General features: G+C 41.8%; 1 protein-coding gene across 1 annotated transcript; it reads right to left on the minus strand.

Moving 5' to 3' along the window:
• Positions 1-3,490: 3,490 nt before the first annotated feature.
• GRP (gastrin releasing peptide) lies at positions 3,491-10,312 on the minus strand. The gene is given in 4 exon segments (XM_026666308.2): positions 3,491-3,920; positions 7,959-8,209; positions 9,953-9,968; positions 9,970-10,312. Coding segments are annotated over 4 exon segments (495 nt in total). The 5' UTR covers positions 10,144-10,312; the 3' UTR covers positions 3,491-3,866.
• Between the last annotated feature and the right edge of the window lie 11,735 nt (positions 10,313-22,047).

Consider the following 22,047-nt stretch of genomic DNA (forward strand, 5'->3'; position numbering starts at 1 on the left):
CACACCCTTCACCCTCCACACATTGAACCAGAACCCCCCGACACCACACCAACACTGCACTAAACAGCAGAATTCAAAAGAGCTACTGTCCTGGGATAGAAGCTGTTTTTCAGCCTATTTGTCCTTGTTTTTATTATTCTGTACCGTCTGCCAGATGGTAATAGTTCAAAAGAAGGGTTCCCAGGATGAGATGGATCTTTGAGAATGTTTTGAACTTTCTTATGGCAGCAGCAGGGGTGGGTTTCTACCGGTTCTGTCCACCTCTGTAGAACCAGTAGCTCTGAAGAGCAGCAGACATAGAACCGGTTCTATGTCTGCTGATGTTTTTGCCCACCTGCCCACCCGGGCTCTTACCTGATCTTTATTTCCTGATTTTTCAACTGCAACTGCCGAACAAGGCACAGCTACAGTTAAAAAAACAAAGAAAAGAGGGCTGTTTCAAAGGCTGCTTCTCGGCATGCATGCAGCGTGCTAATGACGATTAACAGGTGCGCGGCTCACAGCGGGCAGGGAGTTATAAAGCTCTTCCAAAGAGGGGAGAGGGCAACCAATGATCTTCTGGGCAATGACGTTAACCCTCTGGAGTGCTGTCCTATCTGCCACTGTGCAATTGGCAAACCATACAGAGGTGCAGTGCGTTAAAATGCTCTCTATGGTGCAGCGGTAGAAGGTCACCAGCAGTTTCCCATTCAGTTGTTTTTTTCTGAGAAGCCTCAGGTAGCATAATCTCTGCTGGGCCCTTTTGACCAGGGCTGCAATGTGAGCCCCGCAGGTCAGGTCCTCTTTTATGGTAACACCCAGAAACTTAAAACTGGCCACTTGCTCCACTCGGTCTCCATTGATAAGCAAGGGCTGGATGTCTGATCTGTTCCTTCTATAGTCCACTATAAGCTCCTTGGACTTATTGGTGTTGAAGACCAAGTTGTTGTCTCCACACCACGAAAGCAACCGGTCCACCTCATTTCAGTAGGCAGACTCATCCCCCCCCGGAGATAAGTCCCACCACTGTTGTGTCATCTGCAAATTTAGCAAGAGTTTTACTAATGTGAGTGGGAATGCAGTCATGCACATAAAGAGTATAGAGTAAGGGACTCAACACACAACCCTGTGGTGTACCAGTGTTAAGAATAAGAGCTGAAGAGGTATGATTACCGAATCTGACCCTCTGTAAACGGCCAGACAGGAAATCCATAATCCAAAGGAAGATTGAATTAGAAAGCCCAAGGGCCAGAAGTTTAGACACTAGTCTATGTAGAAGAATTGTGTTAAATGTAGAACTAAAATCCACAAAAAGCATCCTCACATAGCCCTCCTGCTGTTCTAGATGAGTCAGAGCAGTGTGAAGAGTGATGGCTATAGTGTCCTCTGTAGATCTATTTTTTCTGTATGCAAACTGGTGTTTATCAAATGTATGCTGAAGACCAGAAATGATGTGCTGGCAGACCAATTTCTCAAAGCACTTCATGATGATAGGAGTGAGTGCCACTGGTCTGTAATTGTTGAGGTTATTGATAGGGAACTTCTTTGGCAGCGGAACAATGGTGGAAGCCTTCAAACAAGATGGAATAGTAGACTGGGATAAAGACCGATTGAAGATCCTGGTAAAGACTCCAGCCAACTGATCAGCACAGTCTTTAAGCACTTGGCCAGAGATACCATCAGGACCGGCAGCCTTTCTAGGGTCCACAGCCCTCAGAATGCTCCTCACCTCCTGTTCCTCCACAATGAGGTGGGGGCTACAATTGGCTGGTAGTTGTGTTTTATCTGTCTCTGTTGTCTCCACTTCAAAGCGAGCAAAGAAATGATTCAGTTCCTCTGCCAATGAAGCATCCCCCTCAGCAGGGATGACATTGGTCGGTTGATGGTTTGTAATTTGTTGAATCCCTCACCACACCTGCCTCATGTTATTGCTATAAAAATTATCCTCAATCTTCCTCTTATAATCAGTCTTGGCCTTCCGAATACCTTTCTTCAGATTAGCTCTGGCAACACTGTATCTTGCCCCATCACTGGACCTAAAGGCCTTGGTCCTGTCACGCAAGAGGCGCTGGACTTCCTTGGTTATCCAGGGTTTCTGATTGGGATAGATCCTAATACGTTTATCCACAGTGATAGTATCTGGGCAGTGTTTGATATAGCACAGAACAGTTGCAGTGTGCTCTTCTAGGTCAGGGTGGTAAAAGATGTCCCAATTTATGTTCTCAAAACAATCCTGAAGTTGTTGGGAAGCATCTTCTGGCCAAGATTTCACTGTCTTTATTATAGGCAGAGCCCGTCTCCTAAGAGGGATGTAAGCTGGTGCTAAAAGCAGTGACATATGGTCTGATTGTCCCAAATGTGGTAATTGTATAATGTTATAGCCATGTTTGATTTGATTTGATTTGATTTTTTTAAATTTTTTAAATAGAAAATGTATATGTCACCCAACTCACTCAAGGGAACTCCAGGTGGCTTACAGAAATAAATACAAAACCTAATAAACTCCTGATCCCTAGGTGACAATAATCAAACCGGTTGCTTGATGGGCTCCATATCACCCTGAATATCCAGGCCCTTTGGCAAAACCATGTCTTCAGGATCTATCAAGAGTGTCAAGGTGGGAGCTAATCTTATTTCTGTAGGGATGAGGTTCCACAGGGAGCAAGCTACCACGAAGAAGGCCTTTTTTCTTGCTTCAACTAGATGGATTTCCTTAGGAAGGGGAAAACCTGTAATATCTCCTGCCTCCCCACTCTGATGGGTCAAGTAGATGTACCATGGTAAAGAAGGTCCTTCCAATAACTGGCCTCAGGCCATGTAGGGCTTTAAAGGTGACAACCAGAACCTGAATTGGACCTGAAAGCAAATCAGCTATCAATGCAGCTCCCGCAAGAGGAGACACATGTGCAAATCTAGCTGTTCTGTCTTTAACTTTCTGGCTGAATATAAAGACAGTTAAATAAACTCTACAAAGGCTTCCATACAAAGTTTCTTTATTGGATTGTAATAGGCATCCTCCAAGTATAACTCACAGTTATGTTGAGATTCATCTAATGTCCAATCTTTGCATAGTTATCTTCATAGTGTGAAAATATAGTTATCTTCATCCCATAACAATGGAGCAAAGGGAAAGACACCAGCACAATGCTGGGGTCTAAGCAAGAATAAAGGAAACTCCCCCAAACCCAACCAAAGGTCAATTCAGTGACCAATCAGGATTACAGATGTGACCACATGACATGAACTACATTTACCATGAGGCATTCCCTTAAGGGGACAACTCCCAATGCCCAATCAACTATACACTGTCTGAACAGCACACTAGCCTTGCACAAAACCACTGCCTCATTTTGCACCAATTGAAACTTCCAGAGACTACATGTTTTATATGTTGTTACTTAAATATTTCTCCAATATGAGCCCCATCATGGAACTCGTGCCCTGGTGTGCTGGACGTACCAAGCTTTAATTTCAACTGCATCACGTGTTCAGAGATCAATAAAAGTGCCCATCTTTTTTTTTAAATATATATATTTATTTATTGTGAATGTTGAAATGCAGGATGATCGCAAGGTAAAAGAGGGAGGGATTGAAGAGAGAAATGGCAAAGTATTGTCAGAGAACTGGAAGACCCTTCATTGACAATTATGTACAACAAAGCAATTCAAAGCGAGAAAAACGTTGCTTGGAAAGAGGGGGAAAGCCACTGGAAAAGTGTAGCCATTGTTAGGAGAAACAAGGAAACAGGTTCTTCTACACAGATGGGGGGGAAATCTTGTTTTAACAGAAAAGATAATTATTTAGTTATCATGTACAATAAAATGCTTATGAAACAACAGTCTCTTAAAGACATCATTCTATGTTTTCAGTGCTGGATGGCAGTCATTTCAACTTGGAGTGCTTTCCTTTTTATCCAGTACTTGCAACAGGAGCTCGACCATCTGAGAGAAGAGGAAAAAGGAAAAAAAAGAGAATTGTTGGAGCACCATTCATGTCTAAAATAGCTTGTGCTTCATTCATATGGATATTTGCAACAGGTCTTTTTCTACATGCTATTTCACAGTCTTTAATGTGGGGTGGGCAAAGGAGCCCTCGGCCCCAAAAGGAATAGACTCTGAAGACCACACTTGTGTTCTTCATCAGATGATCAGGTAAACAAGGTGAGTCAGGATGCCCTTGGAGCGGAAACGGAGTGATGCATTGTCGAGCCACAATGGAAAGCATCTTCTTTACATCCAGAGCAGCAAGCTAGTTGAGGAGGCTTAGGACGTGCACAACACTGTCCAATAGGCAGACAAGCACTGGACACTCTTACTCTTGTCCCCAGCTTCTGTTGCCTAATTCCATTGACAGGGAACGGATTGCCAATGAGCAAATTTACTAGGATCTATGTGCAGGGGTGGGATTCTACCGGTTCAGCCCGGTTCGGGCGAAGTGCATGTAACCGGTTGTTACGCCAGTTGAATCCCACCCGTCTATGATTTTCTGAACTCAAGAAAGAGCAATCTTCTTGAGGTTTCACTGGTTGCAGAGTTATCAACACCTCTTTCCCCACCTAATACACACACACTATACAGGATGTTAAATTTATGTTTTACTGAACAACGAAAAATAAAGGGAGACTAGTATAGATCTTATTTCAAGCTATTTAGCTCTCATCAGCTCGCCATTCGAGTCCCAGAAGGGTATGGCTAGCTGATGAGAGCTAAATAGCTTGAAATAAGATCTATACTAGTCTCCCTTTATTTTTCTTTGTTGGTAAAACATAAACTTAACACATAAATAGTTTGTGAAAGGCAAAAATGGAAGCAGTATGCTCCGCCCCATAATTGGGTGGACCAGGTTGCCGTGACAGACCAGTCCCAGCGGAGAAAAATCACTATACCAGGATGTGCAGGGTGTTTAAAGAAACCACAACTCTCCTTTTTCCCAGTGATGTGTTTGAGAGTTGCTGGTTTCCTATCCCAGCAATGGTCAGGTGTTCCTTTTCCTCAGAACATCTCAAATCTAAAAGAAAGGAGGAAGATAAATAGCTCCCTTTCAGCCGATGTATTACTATAGAATAGAATAACGGAGTTGGAAGGGACCTTGGAGGTCTTCTAGTCCAACCCTCTGCTTAGGCAGGAAACCCTACACCACTTCAGACAAATGATTATCCAACATCTTTTTAAAAACTTCCAGTGTTGGAGCATTCACAACTTCTGGAGGAGAGCTGTTCCACTGATTAATTGTTCTAACTGTCAGGAAATTTCTCCTTAGCTCTAAGTTGCTTTTCTCCTTGATTAGTTTCTACCCATTGCTTCTTGTCCTGCCTTCAGGTGCTTTGGAGAATAGCTTGACTCCCTCTTCTTTGTGGCAGCCCCTGAGATATTGGAACACTGCTATCAGGTCACCCCTAGTCCTTCTTTAGATTAGACTAAACATACGCAGTTCCTGCAACTGTTCATTATCATTAGCAGAAATCTATCATTAGTAGAAAATATCATCTCTAACTCCTCACTATCCTTCCCATGTTCTGATTATGGATTGTGTTTGTTTTGGAACAAACTAAGAAATAAGTTAACAAAATGGAGAAATATAGGTGTTTATAAAACAGAAGGAGACTGAGATCACCTTTTCACACTAACAAATTTTATTAAAAAGCTCACAAAAAGCCTGTGCCTTTCAACAAAATATTTTAGTTTGAAAAAAGTGTTCACTGGCTCCTTCTGATTTTTGGATAGGACAGACTAACACAGACGTCGTCCCACAAAGTGTCATATTTATTTATGTATCTCTATATATCCCATCACCACGGATCACTTTGATTTGAAAGCAATCATACTTTGATTGAAAGCAATTGGCTTATATATAAAACTATAGCCCTGGCTTTTCAATCCATTCCTCTAGCATTTACCCTAAATTTCATTTTATTTCATAACATAAGAAAGATCCTCAGGCAGTTAAGAAAATATGAGACCTCATCAGAGGATTCAGCATGAGGTCTGAGAAAAGCATTTTTCATGCACAGGAACATCCAATGAATGTCAAAGAAATCCTAGAGCAAAGTCAGAAAAAAGAAGGAAGGAAGGAAAGAAGGAAGGAAATAGAAGGAAAAGTAGAAATGTTTGTGGGTGGGGAAGACAAACAGTTCATACAAATTCACAAGACTTGTCTTATAATGAATCTGTCTGCCCCATTGCCAAATCTTATTTCTAAATCTAAGAGAAGATCCTTGAGATTTAAGACACGGCTTGCAGAAGGCTGATCTAACCCTTTTCTAACAAGGCATCTCAGAGGTTATTGACAGAAGAGTGGTGATAACGTCTGATTAGAGGTGGTATTCAGCAGGTTCTGACCAGTTCTGGAGAACCGGTAGCAGAAACTTTGAGTAGTTCGGAGAATCGGCAAATACCACCTCTGACTGGCCCCGCCCAATCTATTCTCCCAAGTCCCAGCTGATCGGCTGGGTCTCCTCTGGTTGCCCTGCACAGGAGAACAGAGCTGGAAAGCAGGTTAATGGGGTGGGGAGGGAATGGGATTTTGAAGTATCCTTTCCCTGCCACACCCACCAAGCCACGCTCACAGAACGGGTTGTAAAAAAAATTTGAATCCTATCACTGCTTCTGATGTACTTCATGCAGCATTTCAAGAGCCTTTTTATCTTTCTTAGTGTTGCAACTATGGCTTGGTGACTCCACTGCATGTGTTTGCATCACCCTTAGGAATAGGAATGATGTAGCTTCATGATGCCCCTATTTAAATATGTTCTCATGGAAGAATTCTAATACAAATTTCAAATATTAGCTTTTTTAAAAAATTCCTTTATGGAGTGTTAACATTATCTGGATGGAACTAACTGGGGAAGACTGGCTCCTCCACGTTCAAATGATCTCAAGCTGGAACCCAATTTGGAGATAATGTCAAATTAGTATTCAAGCAAAGCATTTTTACAGCTTCCCCTTCAGAGTTCTTCGGATTCAATTCCCAGGGGTTTTTTGTATTATTATTATTCTGGGGTTGTTGTTCTTTTTACAAACAAATATGATATTTGGAAATCTAATTGCAAAGGTTGATGTCTCAATCTAATCTTGCTTTTAGAGAAACCCAAAGCAGCAGCTACGTCACACAATTCCAATTTGTTGAGCTACTAGAGAATAAATGTCTGAAATTTCAGGAGAAAAATGTTTCAACCTTTCCTCTTTCTCTAACAGGGAATACCTGACAAGAGTTATCTATTCTGATGGGAATTTGGGGGGTTTCATTGGCATGTGGGAAGTCAATTAGAATGGCACAAGGAAAGAACAACTGAGACGTCCTTGGGGCTCCCTGAGCTTAGTTCTTTGCTTGCAGACCTTTCGTTACCTCATTAGGTAACGTCATCAGTGCAATAACATCATCAAGAAAGGACATTTAAAAAGTCTTGGTCACCTTGCCTCTAAGTAAGCAGACATAGGACACTTTTCCTATGAAGATTTATTTGAAAGCTGTCTCTCTTAAGAAAGAATTCCCGGAGCAAATTTGAATGTGAAGCAAATTTGAATAATTTGAATATGGACGAGTTGGGGGAGGGGAAAGAGCAGGTATTTCATTACCCAACTGGAAAATTTACAGTGATGTCATTTCTTTGAAATCTTTCTCTCCTAAAAAGAAGAATCCCCAAAGCAAATTTTTATTAATCTGAATGAGGAGAGTTGGGCTAAGAAAGTGGATGTCCCAAAGTCACCCAGCTGATTTTGATGTCTAAGGCAGGACTAGAATTCACAGCCTCCTGGCTTCTAGCCTGGTGCCTTTAACCAGTAGACCAAACTGTCTGTCTTGTTCTTCTTGCTCTGTTACTATTGCTTGTCTCAGGTTAGAAAACCTGGCATGTGAAATGAGAAATCGTCAGAAACACACCACACGTTTTTCACAGCAAACAAACTGAACAGAAGAACATCAAGCGTTAAATAACTAGAATGCAAAGAAGAACAGATTGGGGTTACGGAAACCTCACTTACATTTTTGAAGCGGCTGCTTTCCTCTGCCCCCCAAACATTCTTGGAAGAAAATGGCAGCTCTTCCCGGAGAAGCTGAGAATTTTGATCTTCATCCTCTTCCATGCGTTTGAACAGCTCCTTGAAGGATTCGCCCTGCTGCAAATAGCTGCCCAGCTGTTTGGCATTATCTGGCAGCAAAGAGAAGGGCATCTCTTGACGGTCTTCGTACACGTAAGGAAAGTCTCCAGTACTCTTTTTCCCCATGAAGTGCCCTGCAAGAAGAAAAAGGATGTGCCATGAAATCAGTGTCAGTGGGGACATCTGTGTCCTGCCTGGATCTGGAGTCCATGGCATCCACATCGGTTGGCTTGGAGCAATTCAGGAGAAATATTGAAACGCTCACGATGTCTTCTCTATTCTGTTCTTCGGTGACAAATATGGGGAAGGACACAGCCATCTATCTGGCAATAACCACGCTTTCCTTTAAGTAAGGAAAAACTTTCTAGACCTCATATGGCCATGAGTGATCTCAGCAACCAAAACGGAGGCTTGTATGCTCTACGCAGCTCGCTGGTACTTTCCATGACAAGCAGAAGACAATTATCATAAATAAGCAACATTCAATTGATTTTGACTGCCATAGAATCCATCTTTTCTCCATCTATTTTCATGGACAAAGACATTTGTGATCTTTGCTTTAACATAGGTAAAGGATGCTTCTAATCTCAGTTGAATTTGCCAGCGAAATAAATTCCTAGTGGAAAATTTCTGACCCTTATGCAGAAGAGGGAATAAAGGGTAGTTCTGACAATATTTAGAGAATGGGATATCTCCATCTCTAGCTTGTAGCTCTTTTTTCCTGAGCTCTTCTTCCTTACTTTTATTCTTCCCAGCCTACTGCCCTTCCCTAAAACACTTTTATTACAAAGAAGCCAATTTAAATTAGCAAATGAAAAGAATAAGTATTTTAGTGAAGAATTTGCTTCCCAATCTCCAGGAATTCTGTCCAGACGCCTCTCATTTATTTTACATTTTAAAAACCAATTTAATCATTGGAGGCAACACAGTGTGCCACCACTGACCGATTTCTGACATGCATCTTTACTGTTTTTATGTGGTGGCTTTCTGTTGTGTTCCTTTTCATCTTTTGGGTGCCTCCTTAGCTATCCATCCTTTTAATGGGCCAAGGGACCAGCTCTTCCACCACATTTTCCTTTGGGATTTGAAAGAAAATTGGGATACCAGTGAGACATGGATGTGGAGTTTTACAGATATACACCCAAGAGACTGGGAAGACTGGTGATGGGAGAAACTGGAAAGAAATGGAAAGCCATGGCATGGAGGCTCTCTAAGGTAAGTGACTGGGGGAGCAGGGGGGGTAGAGATAGCCCACTTTTTGAAGATACACAAAGCTACCTTAGTCTGTCTAGCTGAATGAAAAGCAGGACATGATAGCAGTACTCCAATATCTGAGGGGCTGCCACAAAGAAGATGAAGTCAAGCTATTCTCCAAAGCCCCTGAAGGCAGGACTAGAAGCAATGGATGGAAACCAATCAAGGAGAGAAGCAACCTAGAACTAAGGAGAAATTTTCTGACAGTGAGAACCATTAATCAGTGGAACAACCTGTCTCCACAAGTTGTGGGTGCTCCATCACTGGAGGTTTTAAAGAGCTTGCACAACCATTTGTCTGAAAAGATACAGGGTTTCCTGCCTAGGCAGGGGGTGGACTGATAGAAGACCTCAAAGGTTCCTTCGAATTTTGTTATTCTGACTGGTATCCTGGCTACTTTCCCCAACCAGGGGAAACTGACTGTGGAGAAAACAGGATCCCAGCCCACCTGGTGGCATCTCTAGGTCCGGCAAGCCGTCCTTCCCGGTGCTCAAACCTAGTTCTCCTAGAGATGCCCTCTGCCCAATGAAGGCTGTAAGGAAACGAGCGGCCGGGACGCGCGTTCCTGGCCAAGGAAACCTCCCGGCGCTGGGAGGGAGAGGCGGGAATCCTCACTCACTCACCCACTGCCCAGTGGTCTGCCTCGGGGGTAGATCTTGGCCATCGGGGGCGTCCCGTCGACGACGCCCTGCAAAGAAGCCGCCCGTCCGCCGCGCCCTTGCAGGAGCAGCGCGAAGGCGACGAGAGCCAGGAGCGGGAAGGGTTGCCCGCCGCGGGGCTTCGGCAGGAGCTGCAAGGTCTCCGGGCGGGCCATCGGGAGGGCTGGGCTGGGCTGAGCGCCTGGAGGGGTTTCGCGGGGCAGAGTCCGGCGAGCGCTCGGTCGAGGAGGCGAGGTCCGAACCTGGCGGAGCCTGAGCGGGTCGCTGCTCCGTCCCGCCGGCTGCGTCCGCTTTTATAGGCCGGCGAGGGCGAAGTGTCAGCAAAGGTCAGGCACGTGACGCTGCTCTTCCCCCCCCTCCCTCTCCTCCCCCCCCCGGAGGGCAACTCGAGGTTCTGGGGGGGGTCGCGTGGCGCGCCTCCCTCTTCCTGACTGGCTGGGCCGGCGAGCCGCCGCTCAACCCCCCCCCACACTTTATTTTTCTTCTCCCCGCCCCCGGCCCCACGCGCGCGCCCTCCACTTCGAGGTTTCGCCCCCGCCGACCGGCCGTCCTTCTTCCAGTCTGGCTCTGAGCCGTCTCTCCCTAGGACGGACCGCTTTTAAGCGTCGCTGACGGCCGTGAGGCGAAGTCAGACCCCCCCTCTGACGGACAGAGTGAGGGAAAGAATATCGAGCCTCTCCTGAGCTCCCCGTCCAGACGCCACGCCGACGGCTCTTCTTGGTAGCTCAGACTGCCAAGGTTGTGTACAGCCCTGGACGGAAGCTATGCGGGCTCCCAGGAGCCCTCCAGGGAGAGGACAGAGCCCCCCCTTGGGTGCCAAAATCAGGGTGAGGAGGAGGATGCCTGAAGCCCCAGCCTAGCCCAGGAGAACAGCAGTAGAAGAAGCTCAAGGAAACCTGTAAATCGGGAATCTAATTAACTAGACTTCTATATCTATCTTATCTATATGCTTCTCTCTCTCTCTCTCTCTCTCTATCTATCTATCTATCTATCTATCTATCCTTATATCTATAGAGATATGTCTATATATCCACAGAAGATACATATCATATATATCTATATCTATCTCTCTCTCTAAATCTCTCTCTCTCTCTCTCTCTCTCTATCTATCTATATCTATATCTATATCTATATCTATATCTATATCTATATCTATCTATCTATATCTATATCTATATCTATATCTATCTATCTATCTATCTATCTATCTATCTATCTATCTATCTATCTATCTATCTATCTATCTATCTATCTATCTATCTATCTATATATGGCCTTCAGCTTTGTTCGGGTATTTTCCCACGTCATAGTAGTGGTGCTTTTAAAGTTGTAGCAACGTTTCAGCAGAATCTCATCTGCCATCATCAGGCTTCTGTCAGAAGCCTGATGATGGCAGATGAGATTCTGCTGAAACGTTGCTACAACTTTAAAAGCACCACTACTATGACGTGGGAAAATACCAACAAAGCTGAAGGCCATACATGTAAGTACTCCGCGAAAACTTAAGAAAACTTAAGAATGAATATATATATATATATATATATATATATATATATATATATATATATATATATATATATATATATATATATATATATATATATATATATATATATATCCACAGAAGATACATATCATATATATCTATATCTATCTCTATATCTATCTATATCTATCTATATCTATATACTTATATCTGTATAGATATGTCTATATATCCACAGATGATACATATCATATATATCTATATCTATCTATCTATAAGATATATATCTTCTATGTCAATCAGAAAGGTCGGCAGTTTGGCAGTTCGAATCCCTAACACCATGTAACAGAATGAGCCCCCATTGCTTGTCCCAGCTTCTGCCAACCTAGGAATTCGAAAGCACGTAAAAATGCAAGTAGAAAAATAGGGACCACTTTGGTGGGAAGGTAACAGCGGGTCCGTGCACCTTTGGCATTTAGCCATGCCAGCCACATGACCACAGAGACGTCTTTGGACAGCGCTGGCTCTTCGGCTTTGAAACGAAGATGGCACCGCCCTCTAGAGTTGGGAACGACTAGCACATATGTGCGAGGGGAACCTTTACCTATATATCTGTAAACTTGGTCACAACTCTGCAATGACAGACTCTCTCCTGCACAGCCTTTGAGCAAGTGCCAAGTGGTATCCTCCAATCATCCACTCTACGTGAACAATAATAGTGTATTATTATTTACGCAGTTAAATTTATGTATTCTTTAAATTAAAGCTGCTGAGACTCTGGAAAGAGTGCAGAGAAGAGCAACAACGATGATTAGGGAATTGGAGGCTAAAACATATGAAGATACGGTTGTAAGAATTGAGTATGTCTAGCCTAGTGAAAAGAAGGACTAAGAGAAACATGATAATAGTGTTCCAATATTTAAGGGGCTGCCACAAAGAAAAGAACCTTCTCCAACACAACTGAAGGCAAGTCAAGAAGCAATGGGTGGAAACTAATAAGGAGAAAAGCAACCTAGAATTAAGGAGAAGTTTCCTCACAGACAGTATGTAAGTAAGTAAGTAAGTAAATGAAAACAATAATCAGTAGAACAACTTGCCTTCAGAAGTTATGGGTGGTTCAACACTGGAGGTTTTTAGGAAGAAATTGGACAAACACTTGTCTGAAATAGTATACGGTTTTTGCTTGAGCAAGGGGTTGGACTAGAAGACCTCCAGGGTCCCTTCCAACTCCGTTATTCTATTCTATAGTAATACATCGGCTGAAATTTATCTTCCTCCTTTCTTTTAGATTTGAGATGTTCTGAGGAAAAGGAACACCTGACTCTTGTTATTCAATTATTCATTATACCCACCTTCTCCCACAGAGTCTGGCGTGCTCATCAATGCCAGTCCATAACAGTTAAAAAACATACAACATATTAAGAGCTGCAGACACAGCCTTCCTTCCTTTCCATCCTCAGATTGGCAGCAAACATTAAGGGGTGTCCCCAGGTGGCAGAACTAGCAAGGGGAAGGATTCCCCTGATGAAGCTCCAGACATGTGCTATCAAGTGGGATTCCCAATGTTGTGAAGTCCTGACTCACCTTAAGACAATTTCATTCATTCTTGGAAGAGGCGTTTTTCCAGCCCATTTGTCTGTTCTACAGTAGCATTTTCTCCTCGTGGTTATTCTCACCCGGAACGTTTCTCCCTTACGTTTGTCAAGGATGTGCCCTATTGAATTGCCACCTTTCAAAAATAATTTATTTGAACCAGGCACCAATTTGCACTGCAATCTGCATTTCGTGATAGCATCTTCCTTGCCCGCTCCCTTCCTCCATCAAGGGTCCAGTTAGAAGCCCCTGATACTTTCTGATTAGAAATACAGACGACCTGTCCTTCATTCATACCCCGCTGTTTTCATTCAACAAGCTTGTTCTACAAAGCAGGGATCGCTGAAAGTGAAACGTGGCTGACTGTGTCTAAAGGAAAAGTCCCTTCTCTTCCCCCCACGTCTGCATTTCAGAAACCTCTCCCTCCATGAATGAAGTGGGAATCTTTGTTTTCGCCCTGTGGTTGGTGAGACTTGATAAGACCTGGGACAGCCGTCCCCTTATCGAAGCAGGGGAAGGGGCTTTTTATTTGTGGAGTTCCTGGCACTGATAACTAGATATTCTCGCCTCTGATTGATGGAGCCCTCTGACTCCCTTATTGTAGCAGGCAACTTTAGATATGCCTGCAGCCCTGGTGAGATAGTGGGGAACACTCCGGCAATCACCCATCAAACACTCTGTTGATACCCAACACTATCCAGTTTTCTAAACACAGCTTTTATTTTTATGGTCCCCTTCCCTTCCCCCCACAACACATGCATCTTTCTGCACACAAACCCACCACACTTTGCTCTGAAAAAGAATGGAGGGGAAAAACCTGACTATCTTTGCTACACACACCGTTTTCCCTTCTTAAATCTGCACTGCCAGCTCCTGATCTGAACATGGCTATGCTCCAAAGTTCTGCAGAGTGGAAACCCAGCACATCTGTTCCAGTCTAGGGTCGATGGGTTGCGCCTGCAACTATGAAAGTGCCCTAGGTACATTAAAACAACTTATTTATCAGAATTGGAGGGAACCTTGGTAGTCTTCTTGTCCAGCAGGAAACCTTTTTTTTTTTTTGAAAAAAATAATTTTTATTAAACATTTTTTCTTATATACAACATCATTTCCATTCATTACAACACTTTCGTGATGGTGTACATGCTTTTAAATCTAAACTATCTATAAGGTATACATACTTTTACATAAATCTTAACTATCTATACACTTGTTTATATATCTTAATCTATCTTTGTCCACTATAACTTTTACCTTATTATCTTATTGTCCTCTTCTCTATTCAACTCTATATTTATTATTTAGCCAATCATACAGTACATTCCACATCAAATAGTAATCCTTTTCCTCTCTTTCCTTTATCTCCGTGGTCAATTTATCCATCTTGGCACATTCTAGTATTTTTCTTATCACATTTTCCTCTGGTGGCATACTATCATTTTTCCAATTCTGTGCGTAAGTTATTCTTGCTACCGTTAATAAATATAGCATTAAATATTCTTATAACATTTCAGACAAATAGTTGTCCAATCTCTTCTTAAAAACCTCCATTTATCCCCAAAATGCCTGTGATTTTCTCACTACTAGAGCTGGGAAGTATATTGTGCCTATTTCTGGTTGTAGTGGGCATTAGCTGTTTTCCTTCCAAATTCTGGAAGCCGTGAGGATTTTCATTCTCTGTTTTTCCCCATGTTATTCAGTACGTATCTCCATAGATGCAACTTCAGGTCCATTAACAGGAAAACCATCCCTGTTGCACTATATGGCACTGAATGCTGGGCAGCATCAACAGGGACCGAAAGCTATCTCCATGCCAGGGAAATACGAAGGCTTCATTGGATATTGGGCATCTCCTTTCTTGACCACATCACAAATGACACATTTGACAACATTTTGGTGTGGCACCAATGACAGAGAAGATGAGAGAAGGCTGACTCCTCTGGTATGGACAGAGACCAGAGAGAAGCACCTTCCACCGTGGCCAAGGCTGCCTCCCAACTAGAAATCAATGGCCGGTGACCTCACGGGCACCCAAAACAGAGATGGCAAGACACCATCAACAAAGATAGGCAAGCCACAGGCCTGCACCCTGGAGATGCAGCTGACCATGCAAAAGTGGATCTGAAAAGCAGACCCTGCACATGTGGGAATACTCTAGGAAGAAGAAGAATTATGGGTAACATATAGGATAATATCTTAGTGTCATATTAGGACCTCAGTTTTACAGTTTGTAGAGAGATAATGAATTTCTTCTGCCATTTCTACCTCTATCATTTATTCACCCCCAAATTTGCTTCAGAACATTGGGGTTCCTCAAAATCAAGTTTGGGATACAAAGACAATGTCAGGGCTCCGGCATCCACCCCCATTTAAATCATGAGTCTCTAGCCACATCTCTCAGAGTTTAAAGAAGATTTATTAGGAATGAACATGTCAGTGCTACCTGGATGTAGCCGACTCAGGGACACATCATTCATTTCACCCTTGACCCTGGTCTTCCCCCACCCCCTGGATGTATATTCTCCAATGGGACACATCCATAGCCAAAAGCTCATGCTCTCCAGTAATAATATTGTGTGCCAGAAGCTTCGGCTGCCTAGGAATTATCTATGAAAGCATTTAAGGAATGCACTGCTTCCCCATTCCCTTTCTGCTGGCAACTCTAAAAGACCAGAGAAATATTTTTGAGTTGACAGATAAAGTAAATATGATGTGGGATGTAAGACATTCTCTCCCTCGATTAAACATTTTGGAAGTTAAAGTACTCTTTAAATACAGCAGCATATGATAAATGTTGTTATTGTACCCTGAACAAATCATGGGTAGATGGGCGTGCAAAATTGCTTTTTATTTATCCCAGTCATTCATTTCCTCTTAGAAAGCTTACATGCAGTATATAGAATCAAGTCAACAAAAAAATTGTATTCCTTTGTGACAATTGTTCAAAATACATTCATATCCAAAGGCAAGCACTCTGAATTTCTGACACAATCCAATCCCTAGTTTTAATAATATGTCACACCAGCTGCATGGATCAGGAAGACATTAATCTGTTTAAATATCTATAATCACATTGCCTCCAAATACTTTCATTCTTTCCCTTCTTTTGTCTTTTCCCTTTATATTTCAAGTAAATAAGCTTTGTTTGTTATTGAGGAAAAACTTAAAAAGTAAGATAAAGTATCAAGTAAGATAAAGTAATATTTTAAATTTACCCAGTAAAATGTTTCTGGTAGCTTTAAGCTAAAAGAATATAAAGACAGAAAATAATAATTAGTGCACTTTCTGTGTCTTTCTTCATACAAATATTTAAATTTGTCCATATCTCCCACTGGTACTTGACCATTTACATTATTGAAATAAATGTTGAATCTATAATGTAAAATTGTAGATATACTGTGACTTTAGCCTACATGATCAGAAGTACTGATTCCATGTCATGAATCTATTCTGTGTTCAAATTGCATTCACCAGATTTTTAAGAAAGTTTCATAGAAATTAGAACTAATAAAGGGAAGAGCAATGAGCGTGACCAGAAAGTAAGAAATGAATTTTTGTAAGTTGAGGATGGGAGGGGAGGCATTTAGGTTTAAAAATTTGCCAAAGTTTAGAAAGTGATTCATTTCTCTAACTAGACATAGAGCTGTTGAGGAGGCTCCAATGCTGGAAAAGGTGGAAAGGAAAGGAAAGAAGAGGATGACCAACAGCATGGTTGATGAACTCAGTTAGGGTGAGGATGAGCTCACCATTGGGAGATTTGAAAGAACAAGTTAACTAAACAAGCCAACTAAAGCTCTTCAAAACATCCTAAGCAAACCAAAAGACCCAGCAACCCCAGAAGAAAAAACAGGAGTTATCTACAACAGGGGTCCCCAACCACGGTCCGCGGACCGGCACCGTCCGTGGAACAAGTCCTACCGGGCTGCTGGTTTGCTGGCGCCGCCATTTTTTGATGAAAAAGTGCTTCCGTGAGCTTTTCCGGTAGAAAGCTCACCGGAAGCACTTTTTCATCAAAAAGATGGCGGCGCTAGCGCTCGTGAGCTTTTCCAGGTAGAAAGCCATTTCTACCCAGAAAGCTCAGTGGAGCAGCTAGCGCCGCCATCTTTTTGATGAAAAAGTGCTTCCGGTGAGGTCACCGGAAGCACTTTTTCATCAAAAAAAGATGGCGGCGCCCAGCTAATGCCGGTACCGGGCCGCGCCATAAAAAAGGTTGGAGATACCGGGCCGCGGCATAAGAAAGGTTGGGGATCACTGATCTACAACATACAATGAACTAACAACCACTAGGTAGGACAAACAGTTCATGGGTGGCAGAAGGCATCCATGAACACCAACAGGCAGTCAAGAAGACATGATGAAAATTCTTTTAATTTTACAACATTTAGACAGCTTTAACCATAGTTTCAATTGGGGAAATGTGACAATCCTAGACCAGGCCAAGTCCAAAAATGCCAGGGGATTTCTAGAAGCCTGGCACTCTGACAAATCAGCCTTCAAGGGACACATAGACATTAACAACATGTATAGACTATGCAAAAGAGACAATCAAATGGCCCCAAAGAGAAAAAGATTCAGCACCTCTCCACCAGTAATCAGCACTGAGATCAGCACAGATTAACTCCAAGGCCAACTTCAGGCCAACAACCAAGTAAGGAATACCCCAATTAAGAAACTGTCAAACAGTCATCAGTAAACAGCCCAACAAAAGAATCTCTAAGACCGCTCCCACCCACACAGGCAGGCAAGTCACCAGAATGTAAACTGACAGCAAATTACTAGCCCTAGTATGAAGATGTTACCTAGTTAGGGTAATGAAACATCCGCAAGAAAACAAGCAAGTTCAGAGAGCACCAAAGACTCCTCATTTGAACCCTGAGCTATAAATATTCTACTTTATTGGAACAAGTCAATAGATCATTATGAAGAAAAATCTATCTGATCACTAAAGAGTAGAATTAGGATAGAAATAGAATAGAGCTGGAAGGTTCCTTTGAGGTCTTCTAGTCCAGCCCCCTGTTCAAGCAGGAGAAACTATACCATTTCAGACAAGTGACTGTCTCTTCTTTAAAATTTCCAGTGATGGAGCGCCCACGATTTCTGGAGGCAAGCTGTTCCAACTGATTAATTGTCCTCACTGTTTGGAAAGTTTCTCCTTAATTCCACATTGCTTCTCTCTTTGATTATTTCCAACCATTGTTTCTTGTCCTGCCCTCTGGTGCTTTGGAGAATAATCTGAGCCCCTCTTCTTTGTGGCAGCCCCTCAAATACTGGAAGCTTCTATCATGTCACCCTGAATTCTTCTTTTCTTTAGACTAGGCAAACCCAGATCCTGCAGCCGTTCTTCATATGTTTTAATCTCCAGGCCCTTGATCATTTTAGTTGCTTTTCTCTGAACTTTTTTCAAAGTCTCAATATCTTTTTTGTAGTATGGTGACCAAAATTGGTTGCAGTATTCCAGGTGTGGTCTTACTAGGGCTTTGTAAAGCAGTTCTAATACACATGATGTTGATTCTAGAGTTGACAACAACTTGATAACGCATCATCTAAATTTGGGCTTCAAAAACTCACTGGAATGATTGTTGAACTAAGTCCACAAATTCTATCCCAACTTTGTGAATAGGGATAAGGAACCAGATGGTATTTCTTGGTTCATATCTGGAAAAATATTTACTTCGGGAACTTTGGCAACCGATGCAATAAGACAAAGACTGCACATCTGCCAAAACCAAAGAGATTGTTGCCCTAAGGGGAAATGAGAGCCTACCTCCTCTTCTTTATCCCCAGAGGAAGCTTCTAAAATATCTCACAGATACACATTATATAAAGCAAATGTTAGGGGAAAAAAGATATCTGGCTGAAAACACGTTCTTGTAAAGGGCAAATGCTCCACCTCTGTTTCATAGGTATGCTGTTGTGTAATGGTCTTCCCCCTTTTTCACTGCTTGTCAGAAAATGAGGTAGTCGAGGAAAAGAAAGCTTTTCTGAGAAAAAGTGATATACACAGCTGTAAATGCTTTTGCTGTTTCTGCCCATTCTGAAAATTAAAACTGATATTTAAGAAAGAAGCTATTGGGACCATGAAGTCATTCATCTTCCAGTTTGGTAATTCATGGGGGAAAAAACATTGTTTGATGGCTGCCCTGTTATGTGGAGAATTTGGTAAGTTTCATTACAAACATGGTGAAGAACCAAGTGACTCAAAATTCATTAGACTAAGAACTGGCTTTCTTTATGTATTATGCTTTCAGGAAAAAAAATAAAGGAAATAAATACAAGTTTCTGCTTAATTATGATGCTGCTCTGATGTATAACTTTTACAAATCTAGTACACTTGATTCATTTATGGTTTGGTATATTATGTAAATCTGGAAATTAGGGCAACTCAGAATTAATTTGAACATTTTTATGAATGCTATCCTTGCATCGAAAGTGGTTGCAGCCACATGATGTGTCGCTTAGCAAATGTGGTGTTAGCAATGGAGTTGCCTGTCCCAATGGTGTTCACTAAGTGAGGACTACCTGTAAATGAATAAACAAGTAAATGTCTTATATTTGAAAATTCTCCTTTAATAAAGACAAGTTCTTTTTTTGTTAAAATGTAAAAGAAGGCAATGAAACTACTGTAATGGCCTTCTAGGATGAAGAAATAGCTGGAAAAAAATACATACTGAGGAATTAATTATAATGAATTGAATCCAAGCTAAACAACTCAATTCAACCATGTTGAAATCTGAGATTCAGTTTTGAATTGCTGCTAGATTAACATTTGAAAACTGAGTTTGAACACTGGTCTTCCTTAAGTTTCACACTGTGGGGAACTTAATTTGGATAAAACCGAGGAGTCCAGTGGCCCCTTCTGAACACAAACAAATGAAAGAATTAGGAGATAATTTAGAGAGGAAAATTTAGAGATGGGAACTTCAAGATAACCCGCCTTCTTGTTTTTCTGTGGTTTAAATTCCACCTTCCAGCAAGTCAAAATATCTTGTAATTTAACTCTTGCTCAGTGAATAGCAACCCAATGCCTGAAAATTGACTACAGCTTCAGATGTTCTGCGGGGATTACCATGTATTGATTCTTCTTATTAAATTTATCTCCTTCAGGCTCTTTCAATATATTTTTGGGTCCGACTTCCTGTCTCTAAATTGTGTTCAAGCCGATGTACATTTGAAGGGCAGAAGCTTCCCATCTCTCGTGATAATCCATAATTAGGCTCTAAATATACAAATGTAGGAATAGACACGGCCTCCCTCCTCAACACTGGAAAAACCTCTTCCTTTACCTGCTCCATTCCTTGCTGAAGTAAGGAGAGAAAACTCAGCAATGGATATTCAAGGTAAGATATTTCCAAGTAATGGGCAGAAACTGCCAATGAACCAAGCATCTCGATGGCAAGACATACTGATGATCAACTGTGCACAGAGGAAGGGGGGGGGGGAATACCTAAATTGGAAATGTCATGACATCTCTGTTTGTTTTCTTAATTTTCTTTTGCAAAGCAGGCATCAGCTGGGAATGGGTTCTGGCTAATAGAAATGGAGTTAACCCTTCTCCAGTGGACTTTTAAAAATACAGTTATTCTGTTTATCAAATTTAATGGACAAATGAGAGTCAGTGTGGTGTAGTGGTTAAAGCATCAGAGTAGAATCTGGGAGACTCACTCTCTTTAAGCCCTAGAAAGGAAGCAAATGGCAAACCACTTCTGAAAAACCTTGCCAAGAAAACTGCAGGGACTTATCCAGACAGTCTTTCGGAACTGGACACAACTGAACAGAAGAAAAGAATTGTACAAATACAAGTAAGATTGGAAGAGTTAGAGGCCAGGAGTGAGTAAATGGTTGGGTGGGTGAAAGAATGGCTCACTGTCATAAATCTTAGAAAATATCAATCTCACTGTGGCTTGGAATGTAAACTTGTGAAGGATCCGTTCTAGGTTTACGGGTTGGTGTAAACACTTCAAAGCCAGATATTTCTAGAACAGCAAAACAACACAAAAGAAAAAAACAACGGATTAAATACTATCCGGTTTTCAGCTGAAAGAAGAGCGCAAAGCAGTCAACAACTCAATCAATGAGATCTTTCTAGGATTAGTAATTTATTTATTTTTTAAAGATCATTTTATCTACAATGTGTCAGATGCAAATATGGTTTTTTTGGCCATAAGATGGTGTATGGACAAGATATATGATCCACAATGTTTGGAGAATGGTGCAGTAGCATGTCAATCTTACGCGAAGACTATCAACACTCTCTTAATATTTTTTAGCTCCTTGCAAGTTGCATTGAATAGTTCTCAGAAGATAGCTCTTTGCTGGCACTTCGATAGGTGAGCAGAAATCTTAGGGAAATCACATACCTTAAAGTGTTGAGATTGCAATTATTGGAGAAGGCTCAGCAGATTACTCAGAATGGGAGCAACCCTTTTGGCTGGAAAAGGTGATCTGAGCATTGATGAGATCACTGAATCCCTAGGAGGCATTCTACTCTATTTTTCTAACAGTCATCTCCCTCTTTGCAAAAGGCACTGCCTTTTCTAGCTTAATTAGCTAGAAATCAACATCATTGAATTGGACAACTTGATTAAATCCAACACTGGTTAAATCGACGTCACTTCCCCTGTGTTCCAGATTAGACAGGTTATCCTCGATCTACTTAAAACAAGTTACAAGTTAGTTACATTGTCACTAAAAATATGACTTACAATGGGCCCCTGCACTTATGATTGTCATAGCATCCCTATGGTCATGTGATCAAAATCCGGGCGCTTGGCAACCAGCATGTATTTACGGGGTCATGTGATTATCATTTGCATCTTTCTCACCTCGCTTCAGACAAGCAAACTCAATGGAAGAAGCCAGGTTTGTTTAACAATCACTGCAGTGAATTGTTTAATAAAATCGGGCCTGACTCACTTAACAACTGCCTTGCTGAGCAATGGAAATTCTGGTTCACAATTGTGGTCATAACTTGAGGACTACC

This window comes from Notechis scutatus, chromosome 2 (assembly GCF_049901735.1).
Source record: "Notechis scutatus isolate UNSWTSFEM ecotype Mainland chromosome 2, rNotScu1.2, whole genome shotgun sequence".
Classification (NCBI taxonomy): Eukaryota; Metazoa; Chordata; class Lepidosauria; order Squamata; family Elapidae; genus Notechis; species Notechis scutatus.